This window comes from Pseudonaja textilis, chromosome 1 (genome assembly GCF_049901715.1).
Source record: "Pseudonaja textilis isolate UNSWEBS1 chromosome 1, rPseTex1.2, whole genome shotgun sequence".
In the NCBI taxonomy this organism is placed as follows: Eukaryota; Metazoa; Chordata; class Lepidosauria; order Squamata; family Elapidae; genus Pseudonaja; species Pseudonaja textilis.
In genome coordinates this window covers 90222125-90248677 of record NC_141990.1, presented here as the reverse complement: position 1 = coordinate 90248677, position 26553 = coordinate 90222125, and the positions used below count along the sequence as shown (strand labels likewise).

General features: G+C 35.7%; 1 protein-coding gene and 1 long non-coding RNA gene across 43 annotated transcripts in view; one reads left to right on the top strand and one right to left on the bottom strand.

Moving 5' to 3' along the window:
• Positions 1-473: 473 nt before the first annotated feature.
• On the top strand, positions 474-2176 carry LOC148127723 (uncharacterized). The gene is made up of 2 exons (XR_015745090.1): positions 474-921; positions 1641-2176. It is a non-coding gene; the product is annotated as an uncharacterized LOC148127723 (long non-coding RNA).
• A 7302-nt stretch (positions 2177-9478) lies between these two features.
• EPB41L2 (erythrocyte membrane protein band 4.1 like 2) overlaps positions 9479-26553 on the bottom strand; it is a 113036-nt gene continuing 95961 nt past the window's right edge. For 13 of the 42 annotated variants that reach the window (XM_087940927.1, XM_087940914.1, XM_087940958.1 and 10 more), the window contains 9 exons: positions 25255-25401; positions 21714-21884; positions 20318-20371; positions 19551-20096; positions 18311-18433; positions 17483-17575; positions 15595-15675; positions 12442-12547; positions 9479-10906 (listed from right to left, as the gene is read on the bottom strand). In XM_087940927.1, the coding sequence (XP_087797053.1) occupies positions 12443-12547; positions 15595-15675; positions 17483-17575; positions 18311-18433; positions 19551-20096; positions 20318-20371; positions 21714-21884; positions 25255-25401 (1320 nt within the window). In that variant the 3' untranslated portion in view covers positions 9479-10906; position 12442. The remainder of the gene's footprint in view (positions 10907-12441; positions 12548-15594; positions 15676-17482; positions 17576-18310; positions 18434-19550; positions 20097-20317; positions 20372-21713; positions 21885-25254; positions 25402-26553) is intronic. The other 29 variants (XM_087941000.1, XM_087941035.1, XM_087941005.1 and 26 more) reach the window with 7 other exon arrangements.

Here is a 26553-nt window from a genome sequence, read left to right as displayed (position 1 = left end):
ATCAAAGCATGGTAATTAGAGCAGAATAACACCAAGGAACAACAAGGATCATCATATCTGTTCCCGAAGATAGCAGAAGAGATGAACAAGAGTCACCAAAGAGATTTCAGTGCTCAATGAAATTTATTGGCACGTTATGTATGATTAAATTTAACTCTAAGGGGGGTGGGGGAAACAACCCTAGGACTTTTATCTTTCTGTTTATATCACTAGTTCTATTTAAACTCCCAAAACATTACTTTGGATGGTAACCCCACTTTCTTTGGCAATACCATGCTTCAAAATTTCTTAGAGGCAGCTAATGAGAACACCTGATCCCCAACTATTATACCATATTTCTGGAAATGAGAGATAAGAAATAGCAATATTCATCTGTTAACCGTGCAGAAAGATAGCTTTCAGCGCATAGCAATGTAAGACAAGTGCCAAAAATGCATCTTATATAACATAATACTCTTACATGAACTGTTGTGATCGTAATAAATGATCAGGGCAGAAGATATCCAAACAATGATTGACCTCAGAAAAGGAAACAAAGCCTCTTCTTCTACTTTAGTTAGACCACTCAGCATAATTCCAACATGCTGTTTTAAACTTTGCACCGAGTAACTCTGTAAGTGGCTTATTCTTATTAGGAATCACAGGCTTGTATAAACAAAACAAAGTCCAGAAAGGGGGAAATGTCATAAGGACTGAGCAAAGGCCCTTCGGCAGAAGCAAGGATTATCAAGGAACGCAAACACACGAAGACGGTGGGTTGGTAGGCCTACATTACTGCTTGTGTTTCCTAGGCCATGGGATATAATCTAGGAGTGTTTCTGAGCAAGGTGCCTGGCTGGTTTCTTTTCACTGGAATCTTCCTGCCTGTAACTTTACTTCTGTTACTGCTCATTGTCTACCTCCGGATCAAGCTGAAAGAAGGTAAGTCAGCCAACATTGCGGGGGCCTGAAAGGTAAGCAAGAAGGCAGCACTATCATAATATAGAAGGCTTTGCTATAAAGTTATGTATCAATTAGGACTGAATAGTTCAAATTGTCTGTTTGAAATGCAAAATAACCACTATCCTGCTTGTAGTTATTGCTAAGTACACTCCAACATAGAGTAGCCATTCTGATAAGATATGCTGATACATACAATGCCTTCATGCCTGACTGCTGGGACTGGTGGTTGGAATTGATGGAAGTTGAAAGAGAGTGTTTGGTGGAAAAAAAAATAGTTTATCCATCCTCAAACTATCTTCTTCTAACCCTTTGCCTCATGTCCACTTTCAAGATATACCGAAAGAATTTGACTATTGTAATGTGCAAAGGGTTTTTCTGAGATGTGAAAGTCATTATTTCTTGTGTGTATTTCTATTCTACACTTCATCTTAGCCCCAAAAGCCAAAAAGTAATCTAATCACAACTGTTCCCATTGTTTAAGATGGGAACTAAGATTGACATAATATGACTCTATTTATCATAGGTATTGTGGAACTTTTATCTAAGCTGCCTCCGATGCACTAATAAAAATGTTTTTTTCTTTAATAAGTTAAATACTCAAGTTAGCCATTTATTTTATCAGAAAGGCTTCTCTACTTAATTGTGTCTAATTGGCCTTCTTGGCACTCAACACCTGCAAATGTTTTTATTCTCTTCAGTGAACAAGCAATTGTCTCTGGCCAATAATCCCACAGATGTTGTCCTCCAGTACTATGCCAAATGCAACAAATTGAGGAATTCAAAAAGAAAGCAAGATCATCAGTAAGAAGATGACAATTTCTTTAGAGGATGTGACTTTGGATGATAGGTTCAGCTTCAGCTATTTACTGGAAAAATTCAACTGCAGCTTACTGTTATTTAAAACCCAGGAAAGATATTCCATTGATGTGGATAAGAAAAAGATAAAAAAAGAAACCATTATTTAAAATGACTTTTAGTTATTTTGCTTCTTCCGATGAGGCCACAGCTTTTTGAACCCAATTCAGAAAATGTCTTCATGTTCTCTCAGAGGGAAAAATAAAACCTATCACAAGACAGAAGCATTTGAGTTTTATTCTGTTTTTCTGTATTTGAAACATTTGCAATTGTGGAAATAGAAACAAATGAAATGTTAATTGTGTATAAACATATAGCATAAACTGTTGTTATACAAAATGCTAAGAGATGGCATATAAAAATAAATACATCAAACACTGCTGCTTTCTTTTTGTCTGATCTTGTTTAGGTCTAATGAATTGATTTTGCTTTTGTTGCAAAATATTGACTTTCCCGATTACATGGACTTTGTGGCAGAGCTTTTTTTGAATATAAATACTTGCTGTCATCGAGAAAAAAAAAGCAAATATTTCTCCTCCAAATCAGTTCTTGCAGCTCAGGCAGCTGTGGCTCGGTTGGATACTTCTGGTAGAAAGAAAACTATACAAGTTTGTGATTTACAGAATTACTGAAACTACATAAACTACAGAAAAGTTATGAGAGTCAATGTAATGTATGAGCCCAAATATTGGAGAAGAGGTATGGATTTAAAAATCTCACAAACTAGCAGCCAAAGGGGCTATCACATTATGAGAATGGCCAGTCACAAATTGTTAAAAGGGGAAATTCTTTATTACTTTACATCAGGCATGCTCAAACTGGCAGCCCACGGACCAGTTGAGTCATGCACAGGCTACGCCCACCCTGTCTCTGCAAAGGCAAAACATCACAATACGTCATGTGACGCGATCAAGTTTGACACCCATGCTTTACATTTTTTTTCCATCTCCTTTTCTGCTTTAATTGAAAAAGGAAGTGGATCACGAAGTCCAGCAGGCACAAAAGCAGCTTAGCTACTAACCTTAATTTAAATTATGAGAACCAAGAAAATAATGGTCAACAGGTTTTAATTTTTTTGCTAAATGCATGACTAATTTTTCACGCCGAAGCATCTGAAATTAAAAATAATGGATTTCAACAGCAGGAGCATCCATAGGATCTACCACATTCATCAAAATGATGAAAGCAATTTTATGCTGTCACCATACAAGCTGGTCCACTTTTCTCCGTGCAAAGTGACAACATGATATAGCGTTCACACAGAAGCATTGGAACTTGCACTGTATCAGCATGGCATTATTTTCATCACTTGCATACCATGCGAGTAACAGTTAAGGCATCAGCAGGAAGAGTCGGAAAAGAGTATGGATATGTAGAGAATCAGGACTATTTTTTGTCTTAGGGCACGGGCGTCAAACTCAAGGCGTCACATTGCCATCACGTGACATTTCACGATATTTTCCCCCTTTGTGGATCTGGGGTGGGCGTGGCCTGCGGGTGATGCATCCCTTTCTTAAGGGGAATTCTTACCAAACCTAAGTGGGCTTGCTTTTCTAATGAGGGAATGTGTGTTGCTTAATCCGCTAAACTCAGTAAGCTCACATTTTTGCACCTCAAGATCAGCTCCAAGAGTTATCTTGAGGTAAGAGGGCGGCCTACAAATTTTATAAATAAATAAGTTACTACTAGTGGACACTGATGATTTATTTTCTCATCGTTTTGAAGAAGTAGATGCATGAAAATTCTGGTCTGAAAATAAACTTCATTTTTAAAAAGATACATATTTGTTTTTGTAGTTTCATGTTTTGTTTTGAAAGAAAACCCAGTAGTTACTGAAAAAGAACAGAAAAAATGATCTTACCACCTTTGTATTATCATTCCAGCAACTGCAGCTCTTGGATCCACAAAAATGTTAAGATTGATCATGAAGCTGAATAAATGATGCATAGCCTTGAGTCTTTTGGAAGACATATTTTTGCAATCTGGGTTATGACCTGGCTTGGGACTGGCTAAAACCTGATAGATGACTTGTTGTTAGAGAGGAAGAAGGGTAATTTTACTCTACTGATTTGCTTTGTATCTCAGCAGCTGTTGATAGTGTATACTACACTATTTCCTAGACCATCTGTGTGAGTTGGGAATTGTTAAAGAACTATGCTAGATGGATTCCAATCCTACTTGAAAGGACATTTTCAGAGAAGAGAATTTATTGACGATGCCTCTGCTCCCTGACTGCTGAGATGCCAGTGCACTATAATATCTACATGAAGTCTAATGGAGCACTTATCAGCAATAGAATTCAGCAGAAGCATTCTATGCAGAATATCTGGCATGCACGTTACACTCTGTTGAAGCAAGTGCACTGACTAACAAGCAAACCAGGTTTACCTTGGGCATGTAAACAGTCTCAGATACTTGAGAGATCATTTCCCCCAATGGAGTCCTGCACAATCAGTAAGATTAAGAAAAGACAATCTGCTACATTTGCTGTGATTTATAGACTGCAAACTTGTAGTCACTTGTCCACTGTAGTAGTACAAGCTGTATAGATTACTTCCCTTGGTATCTGTGAGATGCTTAATACTATTTAATAATTTTAATTCTAGTATTTGTACACTGCTTTAAAACAGAGGGATTATCCAGATTAAAATCCACTCTAATCCACAAAATTTCATTCTGAGTATTGTAAATGCAAGACTGCAGGACATAGGGTTATAGAATTTAGCAAAGTGAATTCATAGTTCACTGCAGCCTGTTTTAAACAACCAAAACACAGTTTATATCTGAGGGTGATTGGTTGGAAAACATTGGAATACAACTATATGAGAAAATGCAAGATGGAGAAGTAGAATACAGTCAGTGAGTGCAGTGTGTGGAACAGTTCATGAATTACTGGTGTCATATGTACATATTACTTAAAAAATTAAAGGGAGTATTTGAGAAAATATTTAAGATAATTTAAAACATTTTGTTTTATTGATAACAGCAAGTTTGTTTTGAAGGTAATTCACGTCAGAATTTGAAAATAAAGCCAGTGAATGTGCTAGAAGATTCAGTTATTCTTTTACAATGAGTAAGAAGCTACTGTTGAAACGGAGTTTGACGAAACAGAGTGACTCAGAATAATGTAGGGAGTAAGAGAAGGACTCATCCTGTCCCTGAACTTGTTTAATTTACACTGATTATAAAAATAGCAGTGTGGGCAAGCAGGTTGCTCAAATTGCCAGCACCTGTGCTGCTTCTGGACCTTATTTTTAAGCTCTTTCCTGTACGCCTATAAAAGCAACTGCTGTGAAACAGCTGAGGGGCAAGAAGTGTTTGTGTGTGGAAGTAAAGAAGCAGCTGCAGCCAGAAAGGGATATTTCCAATAGCAATACTCACAATGAGTAGGAGTAGCAGCAGTAATAGGAATGGGGAAGAGTGAGTAGTGACTGTAATAATAGGTGAGTGCTTGTGTGTGCCGTCTAGGGACTTGTGCTGTTGTTGGCTCTTTTGTGTCTTGAGCACATCTAATTGTGTATATAGTTTTTTAAAAATCCTACGACAAAGTGGTGGCAGTGGTGGGATATCCCAAAAGGCGTGGAATGGGATATTTAAACCTTAGCTGCAAAAGGAAGTGAGTTGGGCTCTTGCAGAGTTCAGACCAACAGACCAACAAGGCAACAGCCAACAATCCTGGCTGCAGAAACTGGACCTCTCACTAGAGCCTATACAATCAGTCAGCATTCCAGAAAACCTCCACTCCAACAAATAACTCCAAGACAGACATCTTCTCAAAAGTTCTGTTTTATCTGGATAGCAAACTGGCACATCCAGGGAATCCCGAAGCTGAAAGTTCTGGGTTTCCTTGCAATAAGTAAAAACTACAAATCCATCCCCTGCACCCATCATCGCATCCTATGCCCCAATCACCATCCGTCCCAACATGAGACGTCCCCTCACCCAAGTGCAGAACAACATGACCTTGACTTAGAAGAAGAATGCTATTATGTCTAACCACATACACCCCAAGAAATTCCCCTCTCCCATTTTCCCAGGCTTAAAAACGGAGCAGTGTGGAAGCGTCTCGTGTCAATATGGCTTCCAAAGCTGACACAAACAGGAAAGGAAAAAGTAGAAAGGGCAGATATGTTCTCCCTAAAAAAGATACTATTACTTTGATAGAGACAGGTATCTACCCTAGTGAAAGAAAAGGCAGACCAGGCAGAAAAGTGACGAACCTCCGGTATCATTACAGGAATGTTGAGGCAACAGCAGATGAAAAGGCCCTTTTAAAAAGAAAGCTTTTGAAGGGAAAGTGGAAATATAGGCTTGAATGGGAAGAGTGAAAGGGAGGCAAGGAGGGAAGTGAGACGGGGGGACCATTCATCTCTCGGGTTTTCAGAACAGAGGAGAGATGGTCCCAAAGATCTCAAAATCCCTGGGTTAACAGAAGAAGATATAGAAACCTTTGCCACATTTGAAAGTTACTAACTCTCATAAATGGACTATGAATGAATGGGTGGCCAGATTAGTAGCCCCATGCTTATCAGGAAATGCTCTAAGGGCTTTTAATAGTCTTTCAACTAGGGGAGTAATCAGGGGTGGGATTCAAATTTTTTAACCGGTTCTGTGGGCATGGCTTAGTTGGTGGGCATGGCTTGGTGGTCATGTGACTGGGTCGGCATGGCTTGGTGGTCATGTTATTGGCTGGGCGTGGCCAACTCTATCACTCACATCGAGGCACGCATCTCCTCGCCTGGCCTCTCATGACTGAGGGGATGCTGCAACAGTCATCAGTGTGAAAAATGGTCATGAGTCACTTTTTTCAGTGCCATTGTAACTTTGAATGGTCACTCCACACAAAGTACCAGCTAAGGAGGGGGAAAAAACTCCAGAGAGGCTCCTGAGACAGGAAGTCTAGTCCTGCCAAGAATGTAATAAGGTTTAACAGAGAGGCAGTTACTGTAAGCAACACCAGAATGTTTTCTCTCTGCCTTCCTTACAGGATTAGGCCAGTAATTTCTTCTAACAACTGGTTCTCTGAACTGCTTAGAATGTTAACAACAGGTTCTAGCGAATAGGTGTGAACTGGTAGAATCTCACTCCTGGGAGTAATAGATTATCATATTAAAGAGGTAATCCTATACATGTATCATGTAACCTACAAGCAGAGGATTAGGAGCTACACAGATGACGAACAGGAAGGGATTCATATATTGTAGGGAAGATTGGAAGACCTAGGTAGGAAATAGTTGAGGCTAGAAGAAAGAAGCAAAGAAAAATTGGGAGAGGAAGTAATTTTAGAACAGTTTCTAAATGTGCTCCCTACCAAAATGAGATTTTGGGCACAAGACCACGACCCAGAAACAGTTCAAAGGGCAGCAAAATGATCAGAAGATGTTTGGACGGAAGACATAGGAGAAAGAGTAAGAAAGCCTTTTTCAGAAAGCAGGAAGCATTAAGATCTGAAAAGGTTAAAGGAGAATGGTCTAAAGAAGTCTTTAGCCCCTACTCAAATGAAAGGAAAGCCTTTGATAAAATAAGACACATGCTGTGCGTGAAGCCAATATTGAAAGGGCTGAATTTTAACCAACCTTTTGTCCTACAAATAGACATGTATAATGGGCTAGGCACAGTGCTCATCATAAATCAGGAAGGGATGGACAACCCTGTAATTTATCTCTCAAAGAAACTCCTCCCAAGAGAACAAAAATACAGCACCATTGAAAAAGAAGCCTGTGCACTAAAATGGGCAATCAATGCTCTACGTGTATATTTTGGGGGTTGGGAAGTCATTGTAATACCCATCAACCATTCACTTGGCTGCAACAAATGAAATATACCAATTCACCGTTAATCCAAATAGTGTCTCACATTACAACCTTGCCAATTCAGTATCATATATCAAGATATGGACAGCAAAATGTCATCGCTGATTTGCTACTACAGCATGGGAAAGACACAAATAAACGGCACGAGCCTCATGAAAAAACAGGATTGGGGTTTTTTTTTACTAAGAGATGAGGTTTGTGGTAGGCTGCTTAAACAATTTCTGTGCTGTTTCTGTCTCTTCTCTTTAAGCCGTCTCCCCAGTGTCAGCATGGCAGATGTCTATAAAAGCTATGTGAAACAGCTGAGAATGTTGGGAAGAGGTATTTGTTGGAAGTAAAGCAGCCAGAAAGGGACATTTTCTCTAACAGTATTTGTAAGGAGTAGGAATAGCAGGAGGAGTGGAAAAGAATGAGTAGTATTGAGTAATAGTATGTGTGTTGTTTAAGGAGCTGTGCTGCTGATGAGTCGTTTGTGTCTTGAGCCCAAGCTAAGTATAGTTTAAAAGATCCTGACAGGCAGAATTGAAATTTGGAATCACATTTGGAGATTAGACATTAATGAAATCTGCAGAGTATGCTACTTTATTATCTGAAAATAAAAATGATGTGGAAGAGCTCATTGTGAAAGTAAAAATGGGAAATGAAAAATATGCGCTAACGTTAAATAACAAAGACAACAATGTCAACCAGCATGCTTAGTAAGCCCATAATGAAGAAAACGGACACTTATGGTGTGTGTGTGTGTGTGTGTTCATCAACAAAAATGGGTATAAAGCATTAAAAATGAATTAAATGCAATTTACAAATTTAAACAAGGTAATGAAGGACATTGCCATAACAACAAAAGTCAGAATAATTAAAGCAATGGCTTTTCTAGTAGCCATATACAGCTGTTGAGTAATAAGATACAAGTCTTTAAATTATGAATTTTAGGGTTTGTTAAGTCAGTTGATAACAGACCCATGGATTGGGAGAAACAGAAATGTGTCCTGGATGAAATAAAATTTGACTATTCCCTTAAGAGAAGTATCAGAAAACAGAAACATATTTTGGTCACATGATATGAGCAGGTGATAATTAGAAAAAAGATTTTTTTCCAAATATCCTTTGAGGGAAGCATAAAAGGGCAAGGAAAATAAGTAAAACTGGAGTGGACAAAAGACATTATTGGAATGTCACTGAAAAAGCTGTGGATCATCAAATGGGACAGGCTGACATGATTGGCAGTCACCAAGTTCTGACTCAAGAGTTTGTAACTCATAAACAAGCCATTCTTTCATTACTCCACTATTTGAATTTGCATTTCTTAAAAAGTTACAATTGCTCTCACCTATAATCTGAATTAATGTAGGCCACTTGTTTCAATGAACTAATACATTATTCAAAGTTCTTTAGTCACCAGTTATTTTATTTATAAAAATAAGACTTTTTGTGGAAACAAATGGTATAAATACTACCTAACACTAACTGTGAAACATCAATATTTTCAACAGGTCCACTGCATGTTTGGGATCTGAGAATGGAAATCAGAGGTAGGGTGTTACCAACAGACTAGTGACATTTCAGTCCAAATCTTTTGGTTTCATGTAACTGCTGAAAAGCACAAGAGCCACAAAGGAAGTTTAGAAAACCCAACTGATCAAAGGCCATAGAGTGAGCCACAATACCATTTCCCCACTTCTCTCTAAGTGATCCGCTGAAAGTCAAAAAAATATTTTCTCTAAATATTAGAAAGGACAAAAGCAAAGCAGATATGTGTTTAAGTATGTAAGAATATGTTCCTAAGAAGTTTTTTTTAATCCCAACACAATATAAACACTGATAGGTTTACATTATTTTTAATGTCAAATATTAAAAGCAGAGAAACATTTAGAGAATAAAGAAACTTTATTTTATAACAGTATTATGCAAGCAAAATATCACTTAATACAACTTCAAGCTGCTATAAATTTAATATGGCATCTTAACTATACAGTTCATATGGTGAACAATGGAGAAAAATGGATATAGTCAACAGGTTTTCATAGAGACCTCCTCAGTAGCAGGTACCACTGATAATGGACCTAAGGCCATACCCTTGGTTCCTTTTGGTCCTCAAAACCTGTTCCTGTTATTAGGCAAGCTACTTAAACAATAACTGCTCAACAAATGTCAGTTATAACAGGAGTTAATGAGTTTTTAATAGGGCAAGGCAGCACTTAAGATTCAAAGAGTAAAAGGCACCTCAAAGAGTCCAAGACAGAAGGTGCAAGTCTGTGGTGCTGGACTGCAACTGCTTAAGTGAGACATGTCTATTCCTGGGATCGCATAGACAAACCTATGGAAAAATTCTCCTCCACTCTGTAAGGAGTTGCGTAAGGAGATATAGTCTGCATGCTGCTTTCAGTGTGTGCTCCGACACACTTTCTGCATTTGAATCAGAAGCGCTGCCAACCCTGAGGTTTTTTTCTTTTTAGGCAAAGCAAGATTTTTTCTGCAGATGCATTTATATAATGGGAGTATCTGACATTTAGCACACTAAGAGAAAAGCGTTAAGTTTTAAGCTGCCTAAATTTGCTGGAAGGACAGAGCAAAGTGCTTCCAACTCTGGAATGTTAGACCCTTAGGTCTCTTTGAAGGGACTGGCTGAGGACAGTGAAGTGCAAACAAAAGGCTACTTGAACAGTGGTTGGTCAATAGAAATATATATTTTTTTAATAACTAAAACTTCGCTTCTATATGATACCAGCACCAGTTCTCTCAAAAAAATAGGAGATCATCAGAATAAACAGAATTTTTTTAATATAGGAATCTATATAAAAATCATACAGATTTTCAGTTTACTTTCCCTGCCAAGCTATAAGAACATTTTGTGTTTTTTTTTTAATAAAAAGAATATTTTTCTTGTACTGTTTGACATTTATCTGAAAAAGTAAATTTTTTCCAGTTAAGTCTTTGAGACATTTTGAAAAGCCTGTATCTAAATTAGTCAGGGTTCCTTTTCCCTGCATTTAAAACTGCTCAAGTAAACAGTTTTTTCTAAATATTTTTGCTTCATGCAAACAAGAAATCAGTTGTACAAAAATAGCAGGGAATTGAACAAAAAAAAAATCTCTATACCTCATTAAAAAAAATCCAAGAATGTTAAAAATCTGTTATAAAAACAAAGACATACATGAAAAACTGTAAGGTTGACAATTCGGTTTAGAGAAATTTGGTCCCTGTAGTGAGGCTTGGTGTATTCAGTGAAAGACTGGCTAGGATATCAACTTGGAATTATTGAAGTTCTTCATAGTCTCAAAGCATTCTTCATAAACCTAAAGAAGAAATTTAATGCAATTATAGTTATAAATCTTAAACTATATTAAAACATTTTTACTAAATTGCCTTTTTTCTCTTTTGAAAACAGTTTTCCTTCCCAAGGCCTCATGCTATATTTTTCCAATAAATTTCAGACTCTAATTGGTCCAATTACCGTTAAGCTACAGAGGGACAGAACCTGCTACTTTATTCTGTAATTATAAATAGCAGTATTATACTTAGAATGTAGAACCTAAAACCCAGCTATTGTTAAAAATCCTTGTATATCGTTAGATAAACATAACTTCTACTTTGGGAAATATCTGTTTTATTTATTTTAAAATTTATTTGCTGCCCATCTGGCATCAAGTTACTAAAGCAACTACCAGTCAAATGATAAATTTCTTCTTATAGCACAAAATATAATATAGGATATAATAATTAAAATCACAAGGTATAACATAATTTTTAAGGTAGGCATGTCCAGTTCTGCCTGGCTTAAAGTCAGAGACAAAGACAGGTATTACATGTTACTACTTCTCTTCCAAATCTGGGTAACTTTGGAAAAGCTGTGGTGTGAACAGAGAGGATTTTTGCCAATCTAAACCACAAATTGCTTTGATGTCCGTGAATCTCTCAAGGTGCTGTCACACTAATCCACAATTCTAAGGGCAGGAATATAACAAATATTCCGATATCCAAATATAGTGGTGACTTAAAAGCAGGATGAAGAACTTTTTACTGCTCGCAGTAAATGCAGAAAATTGGGGTGGGTGGGTGTTTGTATTATCGACATTATCTACATTAAAATTCAAGGTGTGCAATTTAGAAAACACAGGGTTAGCACAAAGCTCCATGTTCCCATCAAGATCACTGATAATGCTGGAATATAATATACTGTTCTTATCAAACTGAATATTCACAATAATATGAATAGTATGCCAATATTATTTGAAAATCCATAGTTATTAATTCACCCAGAGCATTTACATGCCACTTGAAAAATGCATATTGTTGAATGTAACAACACTAAACTTTCTTACCACACTTTGGATTTTTTTTTTAATGTTGAATACTATCTTGGGATCAATTCCAAAAGTTTACAAGTTGTGTGACAAATAGTCATGTATAGGAAAATCTGCCTAGTTCTTATTAAAAGGTGTGATTTGACTGTATGTTGGAACAAAAGACTGCATTAGATTGTCATGGACAAATATTTAATATACCACCAGGTGGCATCAAATATTTTGACAGTCTTCTCAATAAACAAGTATCCTTTTTGCCATTTCTCATGTTTTGATACTGAAAACTGCCTCCATGCCCTTTCCCTTTTTCTTTCCTGTACTCTTAATTCCTGAACCATTCTTTAAAAATATATATGGAAGAATAAAATCACTGCAAAATCAGAAGATCCATTTACTTATCATAAGACATATTCAAGTTGAGGTTTTCATATGGCTGGTCTCTATAATCTAAAGCCTTTATGAAGAAATTCTCCAAACGATTGTTATATGAATGATTGTTGTATACATTATGAGCTGAAAATCCACACCTTAATGGCCTTCCTCTTCAAGTTCACTCTCCTTATGCACCACTACTCTTGTTACAGACATGTCAGGGTGCTGCTCTTTGGCTTCCTTAATGGCTTGGGCCAATGCCTGCAATGCCAGAAAAGTGGAATAACTAAATGGCAAATTAAAATTAACAGAGTTTAATGTTTAATGGCTAGCAAAGCTCTTAATGTTTATCTTCCTGGAACAATTTAATGAAATATTAAACTAAGCATATCATTCCCGTAATAAAACAACCAACTGTAGAAGAAGAAAAACTTTTAAAGTGTTATATCAAAAGCTATAAATACATTTACAAATTTGCTGAATGATATCAAATTATTTAAAGTATTAAAATTTGTAGAAAGCGTGTTTAAGTAAGGATAGCTTTTTCATGTTTTGTTTTGTAAGGTATTGAAGACCACTCGGTGGCAAATGTATGCTAAGGCACTTGTTTTTTTCTGCTAGTTTCCAATATGCCTTGGTCTATTGTTTAGCCTATTTTTCCCATTTGAGCTGATCTACAATCTCAGACTAATGAAATACAGTTTGGCAAACAAATGGCAATTGGAAGAGTTAATATTTTTTATTGTTCATCATTTCCACTCTACAATTTTGTCGTCCTCTCTCCAATTTGTGCTAATGTGGTAGCTGCAGAATTTGGAAAATGCATTTCAGAACACTAAACACTTTACTCTTAAAATTTTACTTGTTGATGTGGAAAAGATCAGCGATTTCCAGAATCCCTAACCCTAAATCAAAATTAATAATTGTTTTCTATATATACACTGCTCAAAAAAAAAAGGGAACACTTAAACAACACAAAGTAACTCCAAGTCAATCACACTTCTGTGAAATCAAACTGTCCACTTAGGTAGCAACACTGATTGACAATCAATTTCACATGCTGTTGTGCAAATGAATAGGCAACAGGTGAAAAGCATAGGCAGTTAGCAAGACATCCCCAATAAAGGAGTGGTTCTGCAGGTGGTAAACACAGACCACTTCTCAGTTCCTATGCTTTCTGGCTGATGGTTTGGTCACTTTTGAATGCTGGCGGTGCTTTCACTCTTGTGGTAGCATGAGAAGGAGTCTACAACCCACACAAGTGGTTCAGGTAGTGCAGCTCATCCAGGATGGCACATCAATGAGAGCTGTTGCAAGGTTTGCTGTGTCTGTCAGCGTAGTGTCCAGAGCTTGGAGGCGCTACCAGGAGACAGGCCAGTACATCAGGAGAAGGAGGCTGGAGGAGGGCAACAACCCAGCATCAGGACCGCTACCTCCGCCTTTGTGTAAGGAGGGAAAGCAGGAGCACTGCCAGAACCCTACTAAATGTCCTCCAGCGCGCCATAAAAGTGCATGTGGCTGCTCAGTCAGAAACATACTCCATGAGGGTAGTATGAGGGCCCAATGTCCACAGGTGCAGGACATTTGGCATTTGCCCAACATCGTGCAGGACATTTGGCATTTGCCAGAAAACATCAAGATTGGCAAATTCACCACTGGCGCCCGGTGCTCTTCACAGATGAAAGCAGGTTCACACTGAGCACATGTGACAGACGTGACAGGGACTGGAGATGCCGTGGAGAACGTTCTGCTTCCTGCAACATCCTCCAGCATGACCGGTTTGGCAATGGGTCAGTAATGGTGTGGGGTGGCATTTCTTTAGGGGGCTGCACAGCCCTCTCATGTGCTCACCAGAGGTAACCTGACTGCCATTAGGTACCAAGATGAGATTCTCAGACCCCCTGTGAGACCATATGCTGGTGCGGTTGGCCCTGGATTCCTCCTAATGCACGACAATGCTAGACCTCGTGTGGCTGGAGTGTGTCAGCAATTCCTGCAAGACGAAGGCATTGATGCTATGGACTGGCCCGCCTGTTCCCCAGACCTGAATCCAATTGAGCACATCTGGGACATCATGTCTCGCTCCACTCACCAATGCCACATTGCACCACAGACTGTCCAGGAGTTGGGGGATGCTTTAGTCCAGGTATAAGAGGAGATCCCTCAGGAGACCATCCGCCACCTCATCAGGAGCATGCCCAGGCGTTGTAGGGAGGTCATACAGGCACGTGGACGCCACACACACTACTGAGCCTCATTTTGACTTGTTTTAAGGACATTACATCAAAGTTGGATCAGCCTGTAGTATTTTTTTCCACTTTAATTTTGAGTGTAACTCCAAATCCAGACCTCCATGGGTTGCTAAATTTGATTTCCATTGATAATTTTTGTGTGATTTTGTTGTCAGCACATTCAATTATGTAATGAACAAAGTATTTATTAAGAATATTTCATTCATTCAGATCTAGGATGTTTTATTTTTTGTGTTCCCTTTATTTTTTTGAGCAATGTAGTTACCCTAAACTTCAGCTGAAAAAAAAATGCAAAAGCAAACCCTAAAGAACAGCACAAAGAAATATACAAACAGATATTTTTTTCTCTACTTGACATTTCTTTAGCAGTAAGTTTTTCAGAATGTATGGAAACAAAAAGAATACAACTGTATAAATTATTATTTTATTTCTATTTAAATGTCCATCACAGAAAGAATGACCAGCATACTACTGAAAAAAGCACCCATGTATTTTACACACACAAAAATCAACATTTATGGATTAAATTCATACAAATACATAGGTCCCACTGTAAGATTACTTTCGGATGTCATCATTTTAAGACTCCTAAATAAAGATGATAATTTTAAATTTTATTAAAATGAACATGTCTGACTTTTTCAAATTCTCCAGCCATGTTGAGCATGTGTTGGGAAGGATATCCCTCAGATCTAATGCTAAGCAGCTCTGCCATTTCATTTCAAGCTTCAAGGAGATTGAATTTCTCACATACATCCAAATCTCAGATTAAATTTATTTGGAAATCTTGATACATTACCATTAAGAAATTAAAATTAAATTCTGGTTACATTTATTTATGAAGACTTTAATGAGAGCTCAGTATGAGTTTAATGAACATACATGACTTTTTTTTTGCTTTAATCTACAACATTTTTGTAAATAACGCATTTTGCAAATTAAATATTTTAACTATTATTCATTTTATGATAAGTTCCAAATCTTATACCTTATATTCTTAAAGCTTCCTTTCCTCCATATATAATTCCCTCATTATAAGCATTCATTTTGTCTCACCTGATCGTGATCAAGATCTGCATCTCCCGTGATAACAATCCGCTTTTCGATTCTGGTTTCTGACACACCACCTTTTACCATCTACAGGTTTCACCAGAAAAGGTTTGTTTAATCTTATAATGCTGTGAATTTTACTTGACAAATATTGCAATGAAAAAGATATTCAGCAGAAATCTACCTGTGCAAAATTAGACAAAGCTACAACACACACTTCAAATGCCTTTGGAGTAACGAGGAAAAAGCAAATGCATTGTCACTTCTAGATTGATATTCCTGCTATCTACAACTGTTTCTGCTACAGGTGCATTTTATTGATAACTGCAATCATTCCTAACCTCTCTTCAGCACACCCTCCTCAGCATCATATTAGGGAAAAAGATGGCTAGAGAACTGTTAATAGTACAAGAAAGAAAGAAATAACTGGAAACACAATTCTTTAAATAATATGTCCAGCTGAAAAAGGATTTGGAACCATTGTGACATTTTACCAGCCTATCATTTTAAAAACAGAATTCAAAATGCAAATTAAAATAGTTCTTGCCTAGGAAATTTAATTGTGCCAAAATCAGGGCACCCAACTTCTCTCTTTTCACTAGCCAAATAAAAATAGGCCTCATACATGAAGAGATAAAAATAGGTTTTTGCCGCCATCCCATCAACTCATGGCTATTTATTTGATCATTGGCTTCATATTTTTATCAAGGAAAGAGAAAGGAGGGGGAATTCTGCTCAAAGGTGAGCTTGAAACCCTTTCTGATAAGGAAACCCATAAAGGATGGACAGGCTGTGCTCTTGAGCTATTTATACCATTCCCTATGCTAGGTTAGAAAAAACTTTTCATCTACCAGTTGCCTAGCTTTTATTAAGTTATTTGGAAATTAACATTTTCTAGAAATTTCAGAAACAATAAAATAGGGGGGAAGGGAGAGAGGAAAAAAAAAGTTAATCTACTGTAATTTGAGATAGTCGGCAAAGTCCCACTGTTGCAGAGCTTTTGAAATACTCTTCTATAAATTCTTGACTGGCTGCAACCTTTATAGTATTTTTATCAACTGCTCTATAGGAGCATGATGGCTCACATGGTTAGGATGCTAGGTTGGGAGGTTAGCAAGCCTGAGTTCAAGACCTAAGTGCTGCTTGTGGGGCAGGTGAGCTCCCATCCTTCGCTCCAGCTGGGGACAGGAAAGGGGTCTCCAACTGGGCATCCCCCGGGCAATGGTGATGTCACTGGCTAATCCTTTCAACCCCACCAAGTGCCTTAGTGCTTCTGATATGAGTGTGATGCAATCAACTTGCTGTTACTCATTAAATATTTCTGACACATCCATACTTTTATTAAGTAAATATATTATTTTGTATGTTACTTTAATAATTTTATTGTGCAGTACCTATAGATTTGCTAAAATACTAAAAAAAGGAAGTCTTAACACAAACTATGTTTCTTAGCATAGAGTAACATACAAAACTATAAAGAACCTTAAAAAGCTAGTATTCATGTATGAGAAGACAACTACAAAACTCATCTCTAACCAAGCCAATTACTATTAAAATAAATATTCTTCATGGAAGTATAAACATATCACAGTAAGCAAAAATGCTGGTGTAAATGAATAGACTTGATTGCATTGGCTTCACTCATTGTCTTATAATAGCATATTAAAGCAATTTTTATATTTTACTTAAATTGGCATGCAAATATGTCTTCCAACTCCTTTTAGGAAAAGAACAAGGACTATTATGAACTGTTGAGATTTCCCCACAGTAGGAATAATCAAATAGAAGAAGTTGAACTTGTTCATATAAACCAGAATTATAAAGCTCAAAGATTCAGGAAAAAAAACCTGAGTGACAAAAAGCTTCACACTCTAAATTATTTCTTTTCTCCTACCTTAGTAATATGTGTGGTTGTGGTAGTAGAGACAGATTCTGATGTGATTGTCTGCGCACTCAACAACATACCAACATCACCACCATCATCAAACTACATAGGCAAGAAGAGCAAATACTGATTAAAAATTAAATAAAAACACAAATTTATGATTTTTTTAAAGCAGAAGCAACCTTGTAAGAACTCAAATGCTGCCTCTCATCAACTAGACTGTATTCTAGCACAGTGTTCGCTTATATCCTGATTATGAAAGCAATGTCATTTCTTCTTTGTGACCTGAGCAGTAAACTGTATGATCTCAGAAAAATATCCAATTCCAATCCTTTTCAATTTGCTGATGCGTAAAATATCCATGTGTAGTTGATTCATTTCATCTTTCATTATGCTGAACTTTCCCATGTTTGTGCTTCTTCTATTTCATGATTGCTCAATAATTCCCTTTGCATAGAATTCAGATATTATTTCCTGTTATGCAAAATCATGAAGATTATAGCGCTTATAGCGAGTAATATGACATTAGAAATGTAAAGATAGGCCAATGACGGGGCTTAAAGATAGGACAGTAAACTACTCATGTTGCAAATGTACTAGGCATCCTGATTTGTTTAGACAGACTAATGCACAGTGTATGGAAGAAATCAGTAAATGTAATCTAACTTATTCTGTCATCTATATAGGATCAAAAGCAATTATTTCTCAAACATTTGGGAAGTATATGGAAAGGAAGCCATCACGATAGTTGTGATTCCTATCTTATTAAATTCTTATCTAGAAAGGCAGCACGATCGCTTTCATTAAATGCAGCTATTTTAATTTAAACATCTGTACCTGAGGAGATTCATAGGTGATAGTTTTAGTCTCTGTCTGAACAATTGGGACTTCTTTGGTGGATATTTCAGTTCTTTGTGAAGCATCTGAAATCGTCACCATCTCAGTTTTAATAAGTGGAGGCTAGTGTTCAGAAAATACAGAAGGCTATATTCAATAGTCATGAAACAGCGAACTATACAGTATACAGACCTTGACATGAGGAAACAATGGTTATTGTAAAAAAATTTCAAGATTCTAAAATCAAATCTTAACACCAGGTGCACAATCCTGACAAACAATCGCATCAATAACCTACCTATAAAGCATTTTCAAACCATATTAGTAGATATTCCATTCTATATTCATGGATAATGTTAACTGATTAAGGAAAAAAGATGTCCAAGTCCTTTAAATATGCAACTCCCAAAATACCTTAAACAAATATGAAGAACAGAATAAATCAGGCATTGTTTGGCTTCTCAATATGCCAGTGATGCCTGAACAGGAATGGTCAAGTAAAATCTACTAAAGATGACACCCTGTTATGAATCTATGCTTCTTATAATCCCTGCCCCTCCGTATACCCAGATTTAGCTGATTGGCACTATTGTTTTTGACAAGAATGCTCCTAAACCTAGAATATGCAATAGGATACTCTTAAGTTTTTTACTCCATATCATTCACTATAATTTGACAGTATATTTTGGATTCAGAAAATTTTGATTTATCATCTATTGTAATAATGTCTTTACAGATCTGCCTATATAAAATAACGAGACGTGTAAATGCAAAGGCTTTTGGCAAACAGCAGTAATATGATAATTATTACAACCAATGATGCCTCATGAAGTACAAATATCCATGTACAAGTGAAGTGAGATTGTGCTAAGCTCTAAAAGCAGATTAATAATAATAATTAATAATGTGTATAAAATTTTGTGTTTTAAGGGATAAATATAATATTAAACATGCTGGCTGATTTTGCCACACACATTATAACGCTTCATAGTTTGTCACAAAAGACCAATCAATTAAATGTTTGAAGACTCATAAAGCATGCAAACAGAAGGAGAACATGAGAAACTTAAAAAAGAAAAAAAAAAGTTATAACCCCAAATTTCTTCTGAGAGAAATGAAAAATTTGACTCCCTCAATCTGCAATATTATGAATTCCGAATAAGATAGAGAAGAAGAAAGGCAGAAATATTTGACCCTATGATGAAGACACTTCCGGGTCACTTCCTCTTCTACCATTTACCTCTGAGCAACAAATTAATTGTGGTGAAACATCAATGTCAACATGCAATGCTTCTCCATTTAGTTTGGGTAGATCTTCCTCCTTTTCTTCTTTTGGGCATTCATCATCCAATCTTCTTAATGTTGTCTTCTCTGATGTGTTTATGGAAGCTTCATTTGTTTGGACTGGAGCCCCAGTCAACTGCTTGTGCTCAATTGCTGTTTGAATTGGACTGACTTCTTCTGAAAATTTAACACAAACTTCTGCTGTTGAGCTCTGTTCCTCCTCTTTGGGACTTTCATTTTCTTCCAATTCTTCTTTTATAGTATCTTGTATAATCTGCTGGTGTGGCTGATACTCTCCAACTTCATCTTCACTCTCACTACTGTTGCTATTGGATGACAGTGATGAAGAGTCTTTTTTTGCTAGGTGTTCCATCTTCTGACTTTCCCCACCACCACAGACAAATGGCATTTTCCCCCTGTCGGTATCATCTGTGACTATTGTCTCTGCTATCCCAACCTCTGCCTGCTTCTTCTCCACTATGTCTAGAGTCTCATGTGAACTCTGCACAAAACAAATGGGTGAGAAAAAAACAAAAAGTAGAACATATGAATAAACAAAATAACGAACATAAAACTAAAGGATAGGTGGGTCAGGTCATATGAAGAGCAAAAATGACTTGCAATTGTTAAATGAAAAAAAAACACAACAATAACAAACAAAGAAAAGACAAAAGAAGATTTTGAAATGTAAAAGCTCAATGGACTATGGCAATATATTAGAACCTTAATAGTCCTGCTGGTTCCAATGGAAGGCTCTTCCGTTTGGAAAGTAAATTTCTGTGAAACAAAAAAGCAATTGGAAGAGATATAAATACATTTTTACACTCAACTGACACAAACATCTGCCTTTACATTTTACAACAGCACAGAGGAACTGACTATACACTCATACATTTATGGGGCAATTTTGTTAGATCACAAACAAGAACATTGAAAATATTAAAAAAAACCTTGAGCTGGTGACTCTTCCAGAGCTTTATTATGGGTTATGTTAAACACCAATATAAAAACTCTCTCATACACACACTCTTAATATTGGTATTAAAATACTATTTCTCTCATAAATAACAAAAGCCAAACCATCCAAGCTAATACTAACCAGATATCATTCAGTCAAATCAAAGAAATGTTCAGAAGTTTCATACATGTACATGCGGTACTAGCTTCTAGTCAACTTAGTTAGGGGTTTCTGACTATGTTGCTATAACTACCAAAATATTCATATTTCAGTGAAAGTAATAAGACTTCCTAAGTTATTATAATGTAGGAACTATAGAGCTAATGTAGCTCTAAAGAAATGTGAAATTTATCCATAAGGATACTGCATCAGGTGAGGGAGTTTATTTAATAATGTAAGCATAAAGCAATATGACTAGAACATAGTAATGATTTCCTGCTATATTGACATTAGCTGTTAACATTTAGCATCTTTTATGACCCATGCCATAGGTCCTACAATATAGATAAATTAGTTAACAGAGCTTAAAAGCTAAATGATACAGAAATATGAGCAAATAAGAAAATAGTATTTTTGTGCAATTAAACCTAGCACAGCATGTGTGATATAATAAGGAATTTTGGTTTTAACAAGTATAAAATTTGATGTAGTTGACGTTTATGGGTTTCTCTAATGCATTATGCATGTGTGTATGTGTGTGTGTGTGTGTGTGTGTGTGTGTGTGTGTGTGTGTATGTATACACACAAATAGTGAAAAAGAATTTTTAAGATCTACCTCCAAGAAACAGATTTCTGGTAAACTATTTTTACCTTACTATTTTTGCTCTACAAAACATATTTGCATTTAATATTTCATTAAATATTGAATTTTGTAAAAAGAAGAATAATGGAAGTGCCTGTCATCTATTCTCAGTGCATTTGGGGAGATAACTCTGAAATAGCATTGATGGAAAAAGCCCACCATGCAAATGTTTTCAGCATATTTTGGTTCCTATTGAACATTTAGGCTTTTCAAAATAATTTCAGCTTACATGTCTTTTAAAATATGACAGGACATTCAATTTATTGGACCTAAGCATTTATCTAACATGTGAAAAATTGTCCATCCACCCATCCACAACTCTATGCTTTGATTTGGGAAAAGGAAATGTGTAAGAGCACCTCAGGTAATAGCTGAGAGATTGATGAGGCAGAGTGTTTTTCAGAAGGTACATTATCTTTCCCAACAGCGCTCTCTGCTGTCCACGAGAAAGCTGAAGTGAAGGCAGATTTCATGCTAGTAGAAAACCCCTCTTTACTAAATAAAATGGATGCTATCTCCTCTTCTAGGCTCTAGACAAGTTAGAAAGTGGAAATCAACAAATTAACACTAGAAGACAGAAGTGAGCTGAAAGAAAGAAAAAGACAAACAGGGGGAATAAAAGGAAAAGATCATGCAAGAAGAGAAATACATAGAATTGTATATTGCAAATGTGTTTCCTTAAAGACAGAAATTATTTTACTTCTATGACAAAAATATATTTTAAAGTTAATTCAATATTTGCCATTCCATTTAACCCTCTTCTATTTTTAAAACTATAAATTTCACATTAAATCACCCTGACATGACATGTCCATTAAAATTTGACCACATTTTCAATTTCCCCCCTCTAATATTAGTTGAATTTGTTTAATAAATTTATTCTCCTTGTAATATTAATACTACAGGTAAGAGTAGGTTCAACAATGAATGTGTATAATAAACCTGCATAATCAATATGAATCAAATGATTCTATTTTTAATTTTGAAGTTTTCTTTAAAACTTTACTGTTTTGCATGTAATGCATTATACCTCAATATGGAAGATGGACAGTAAAGCTGGAGTTAATTTGTAACACAAACTGTAATATGAATAGTTGAACTAATGCTAAGTTTTGATTGTCTCTTTAATTATTTTTGAATAAAATGATTGCATATATATAAAAAACAAGTTGGGTCAAATAGGAGCATTTATCAAACAGTAGTCTGTTTCAAAGTACAGCAAAGAAGTTTTTCAAGATATTTGGATAGTCCTTGAAAGAAAGAATTATAGCTTTCTGAGGGGGGAGGGGAACCCAATTTTCTGTACAAAATATATCTCTTCTTTTGTAAAGCTCTAACTTCATTTTCTTGTTAAAGTGAAAAAATTCTACATTTACATTTATTGATTAAACTTAGTATATTTGCCACATAACAAGATTTCTCAGTATGTCTAATAGTGATACATTTAAAATTAAAGTACATCTTGATCAGGACTATACTACAGCATCTAACATTGCTCTACCAGGTTATTGTAATATTTACTTTTCCTGAAAAGATCCTGTGCTTTTAAATAGATAAAAACAACATGAAATAATTACTGATGTTGCCTCACTTTAATATGCCCCATTTATTTCTGTGTGTGTGTGTGTGTGTGTGTGTGTGTGTGTGCGCGCGCATGCACGCGCATGCATGCAATTAGTCTCTCTCTCTCTCATACACACACATACACACACACACACACACATTTTATAGCAATCGCAATGATAAAATTCAGGAATAAAATTTATCAATGCTGCTATCTATCTATCTATCTATCTATCTATCTATCTATCTATCTATCTATCTATCTATCTATCTATCTATCTATCTATATTAATATCTGTCCATCTCCCCTATAAGATAATTGGGAGGCCTACAAATAAAAAATAATGAACATATTAAAACATTAAAACCACATAGATTAAAATTTTAAAAACTATACTGAAACCAGAACTAAAAGATAGACAAGATGTAGCATAAGAAACTGAAATAGCAACATTGTCCAACTACATGTAACATATAACATTCATGTGCATAGAATAAAAGACAAAAAGAAAAGAGTAAATTAGAAATAGATCCTTCAGTTTGTAAACTTAATAGATTTTAGGTAAACTAAGTATGTCTATATATGATGCATTTTAATTCTACATATAAATTATTCCATATTATTATTATATTATATAGAATTATATTCACTTTCTGCTCAATAATTTGGTATATACCCAGATGAAGAAATATAGAACATTATTGTTAAGGAAATTCAGATTACTGGAGGTTATGTAATTTTTGCAAAATTATTCCATCACATATATTCTATCACATATGCTGTGCTAGGCAATAGTGGCAATAGAAAATGCTGTTCAGAATACCAAAGGCAGTTCATCAAGGGCTCTGAGTTTTGGGGGAAAAACACAAGTATTCTTCAAACTTAAAAGAACTGCCACTGCGCTGGGGATAACTTGTTAAAGTTTAAGTTGAATATCTACTTTGGAAATTGCTATCTGCAGCTAGAGGGGAAAAAAGACAAGACACTGAACAATTAAGCACAGTAATAACAACATATAACAGGACCCCAGATGCTTGGAAGTATAGGAATAAAAGATAAATTTGTAGGCATCCTCATTTACCATTCCTTTGTGCTCTTTTGTCAACCAGTAGACCCTTTAAGTCCATTCCTGTTCCACTGACGCCATATTCCCACTGCTCTTAGTTTACATTCATTGTGGGAAATTTGTATTATTTTTTCCAAATCAACATGGAAGAAGACAGTCAAAGAGCTTTACAAAGTGTCAACCCACAAGGTAGAGTACCTCTCAGAAACACAGGCATTGAAATGTATGCAATTTTTGTATTCAAACCCCACAGAAATGTCAGACAAGAATGTCCACCAAATGCCAGCACAACATTGAGAAACTGTGTCTTGTAAACTAGCTAAAAATCAGAAGCTACATGCTACTTTCCCCCGAAAATTCAAGATATGAATGACTAATCCCATATGTATATCATTTACACTATACAAACACATCAAACTTAATTTATGAATTTATAACATTTCACTAATATAGCTTACAGAAAAAAATGACAAAAGGACTCTCCCAGTGCTTATATATTTTATAATGAAGTCCTGGTCAAATCAAGAGGACCCTAAAGACCCTAAACCCTAAAGTCAACAATTTCAGGACTTCAATGTTCATACAGATTAAAACTGTATTAGAAAAGCACTATAAAAATATTTGGTTCAAAATTCAAATTCCACGATTCTATACTCAAGTTGGTGGCAATCACCAACAAGAATCTCTAAATGCCAACTTTTTAAAGGGATATATTTATTTCAAAATACCCTTCAAAGTTGGTGCCTTTCTTTTTCTACACAATTGTTAACTACGATCCCTAATTGAATAGTGAATGTGATATACCAAAGTTCCATAGATACTCTTAATGCAATATTATGTTTCAAGATCTTCTAATATCACAAATCCCTGATGTTCTGACTACATTGCATTCTTCACCAATCTTAAACATACTAGTTTGTGAGATGGAGAGAAAATGCTGTAAATGATGCTTCTCCCCTATTTTCCTTTTTCTGATAGATTGTGTCTTGTCATTTACAGTGAATCAACAAAGTTTCTTAAAAACTTTGAACTAATATGATTAGAAATGCACTATTAAATGTTAATCTAATGAGTTATGACCAGTATCTTCAATTCTAGTTTCCTTACAACTTGTGAACAAAGCAACGTGCACACAAAGTTAATAAGTATTAGCTGCAAATAAATTTCACATTAGCAGTGAAGAGATGGTTCTTATTTTTCTTATTAATATTGTATAAAATAATACATATTGCTCATTATGGAATGTTGACAAGGGTCTTTAATGACATACCCCTTGTGCTTGTAGAGTTAGAGGTGTGATACGCCGTTTTTCCCATTCATTGGGGCGTGGCTCAGGAGTGGATTCCATAAAATTGCGCTTGAGTTCACTAATGCTAGCCTGATGCTTCAGTAATTCATCCTGAGTCTTATCCAGTTCCTACCAATGTGTAATGTAAAAAGAGCAGGGAATTCATACAACAAAGACATTTTTTTAAAAAAATACCATGAAAAGTGCCTAGTGTTTGAAAATATAACAGCAGTTTATCAATTAAAAAAATATTCATTTATACTTTTTTTCAGGAAAATAAATACCTTGTTTTTATTTCCATTATAATATTAAAAATCATGTACTACAAATATTTCAAATAAAATAAAAAGTTGGTGTTGCCATAACCTGCTGCAAAACTGTGGTAAAATGCAGCCTGGATTCCCATGAGGGAGGGGCTGCATTCCAGAGAACCAAGATACAGTGAAATTAAGACAGTTTGATTGAGAGAAAGAGGGTCAAGGCAGGTCCTCCTTAGAAGTTTTCAGTATATCTTAATGAAGCAAGTAGTTGGTTGGGAAAATTTATGTCTATATGTGAGGAACAATACGAAATAAGAGTAAGAATAAGAATAAGAAACTCTTAACAGTAACCCCGCATGTCTTTCTTGGACAAAAACATGGTAACTTGGGCAGGTGGCTGCCGGAGGCTTTATGCTACCTACTAGAATGAAATAAATTCTACAACTATGAGGAACTGATGTTTACGCAACAAATGAACTGCTGCAGTGAATCTGCATATTCTAAGCTTACTTACAAGTATTACCTTGTAATTATCATTGCCTTTGTTGTAAAAATGAATCATCTGATTCTATAATTTATATCAGCAAAGCATACATCACATACAGTATATACTAAGAAAGGGACTGAGAATTAGAGTAGCTTGGCTTAGCTATCAGAGTTAGAGCCAGAATACACTCTTGCTACAAGATTTTTATCAATGAATTTGCATTTATTTGCAGGAATACTATCCACTATAGAAAAAAATGTAAAATAATTCATTTGAAAATATTTTGCTGGAAGAACCATAATCTTTCCTTGTTTGCAATGAATTTACAAGGAGGAAGCAGCAAATTCCATTATTATACCTTCTTTAATAGAACAAAATATAGCTTAATGAAAACAGATGACTTTGTCATCCACGTATTGAGCTTTCAGATGAATTATTTCAAGTATAAACCTGACTTCTGCAGTTCCTTCTAAATGTTATGTCATTGTTAATGACACATGAAAGGGGAGGAATAAAAGCTACTCTGCAATTAAT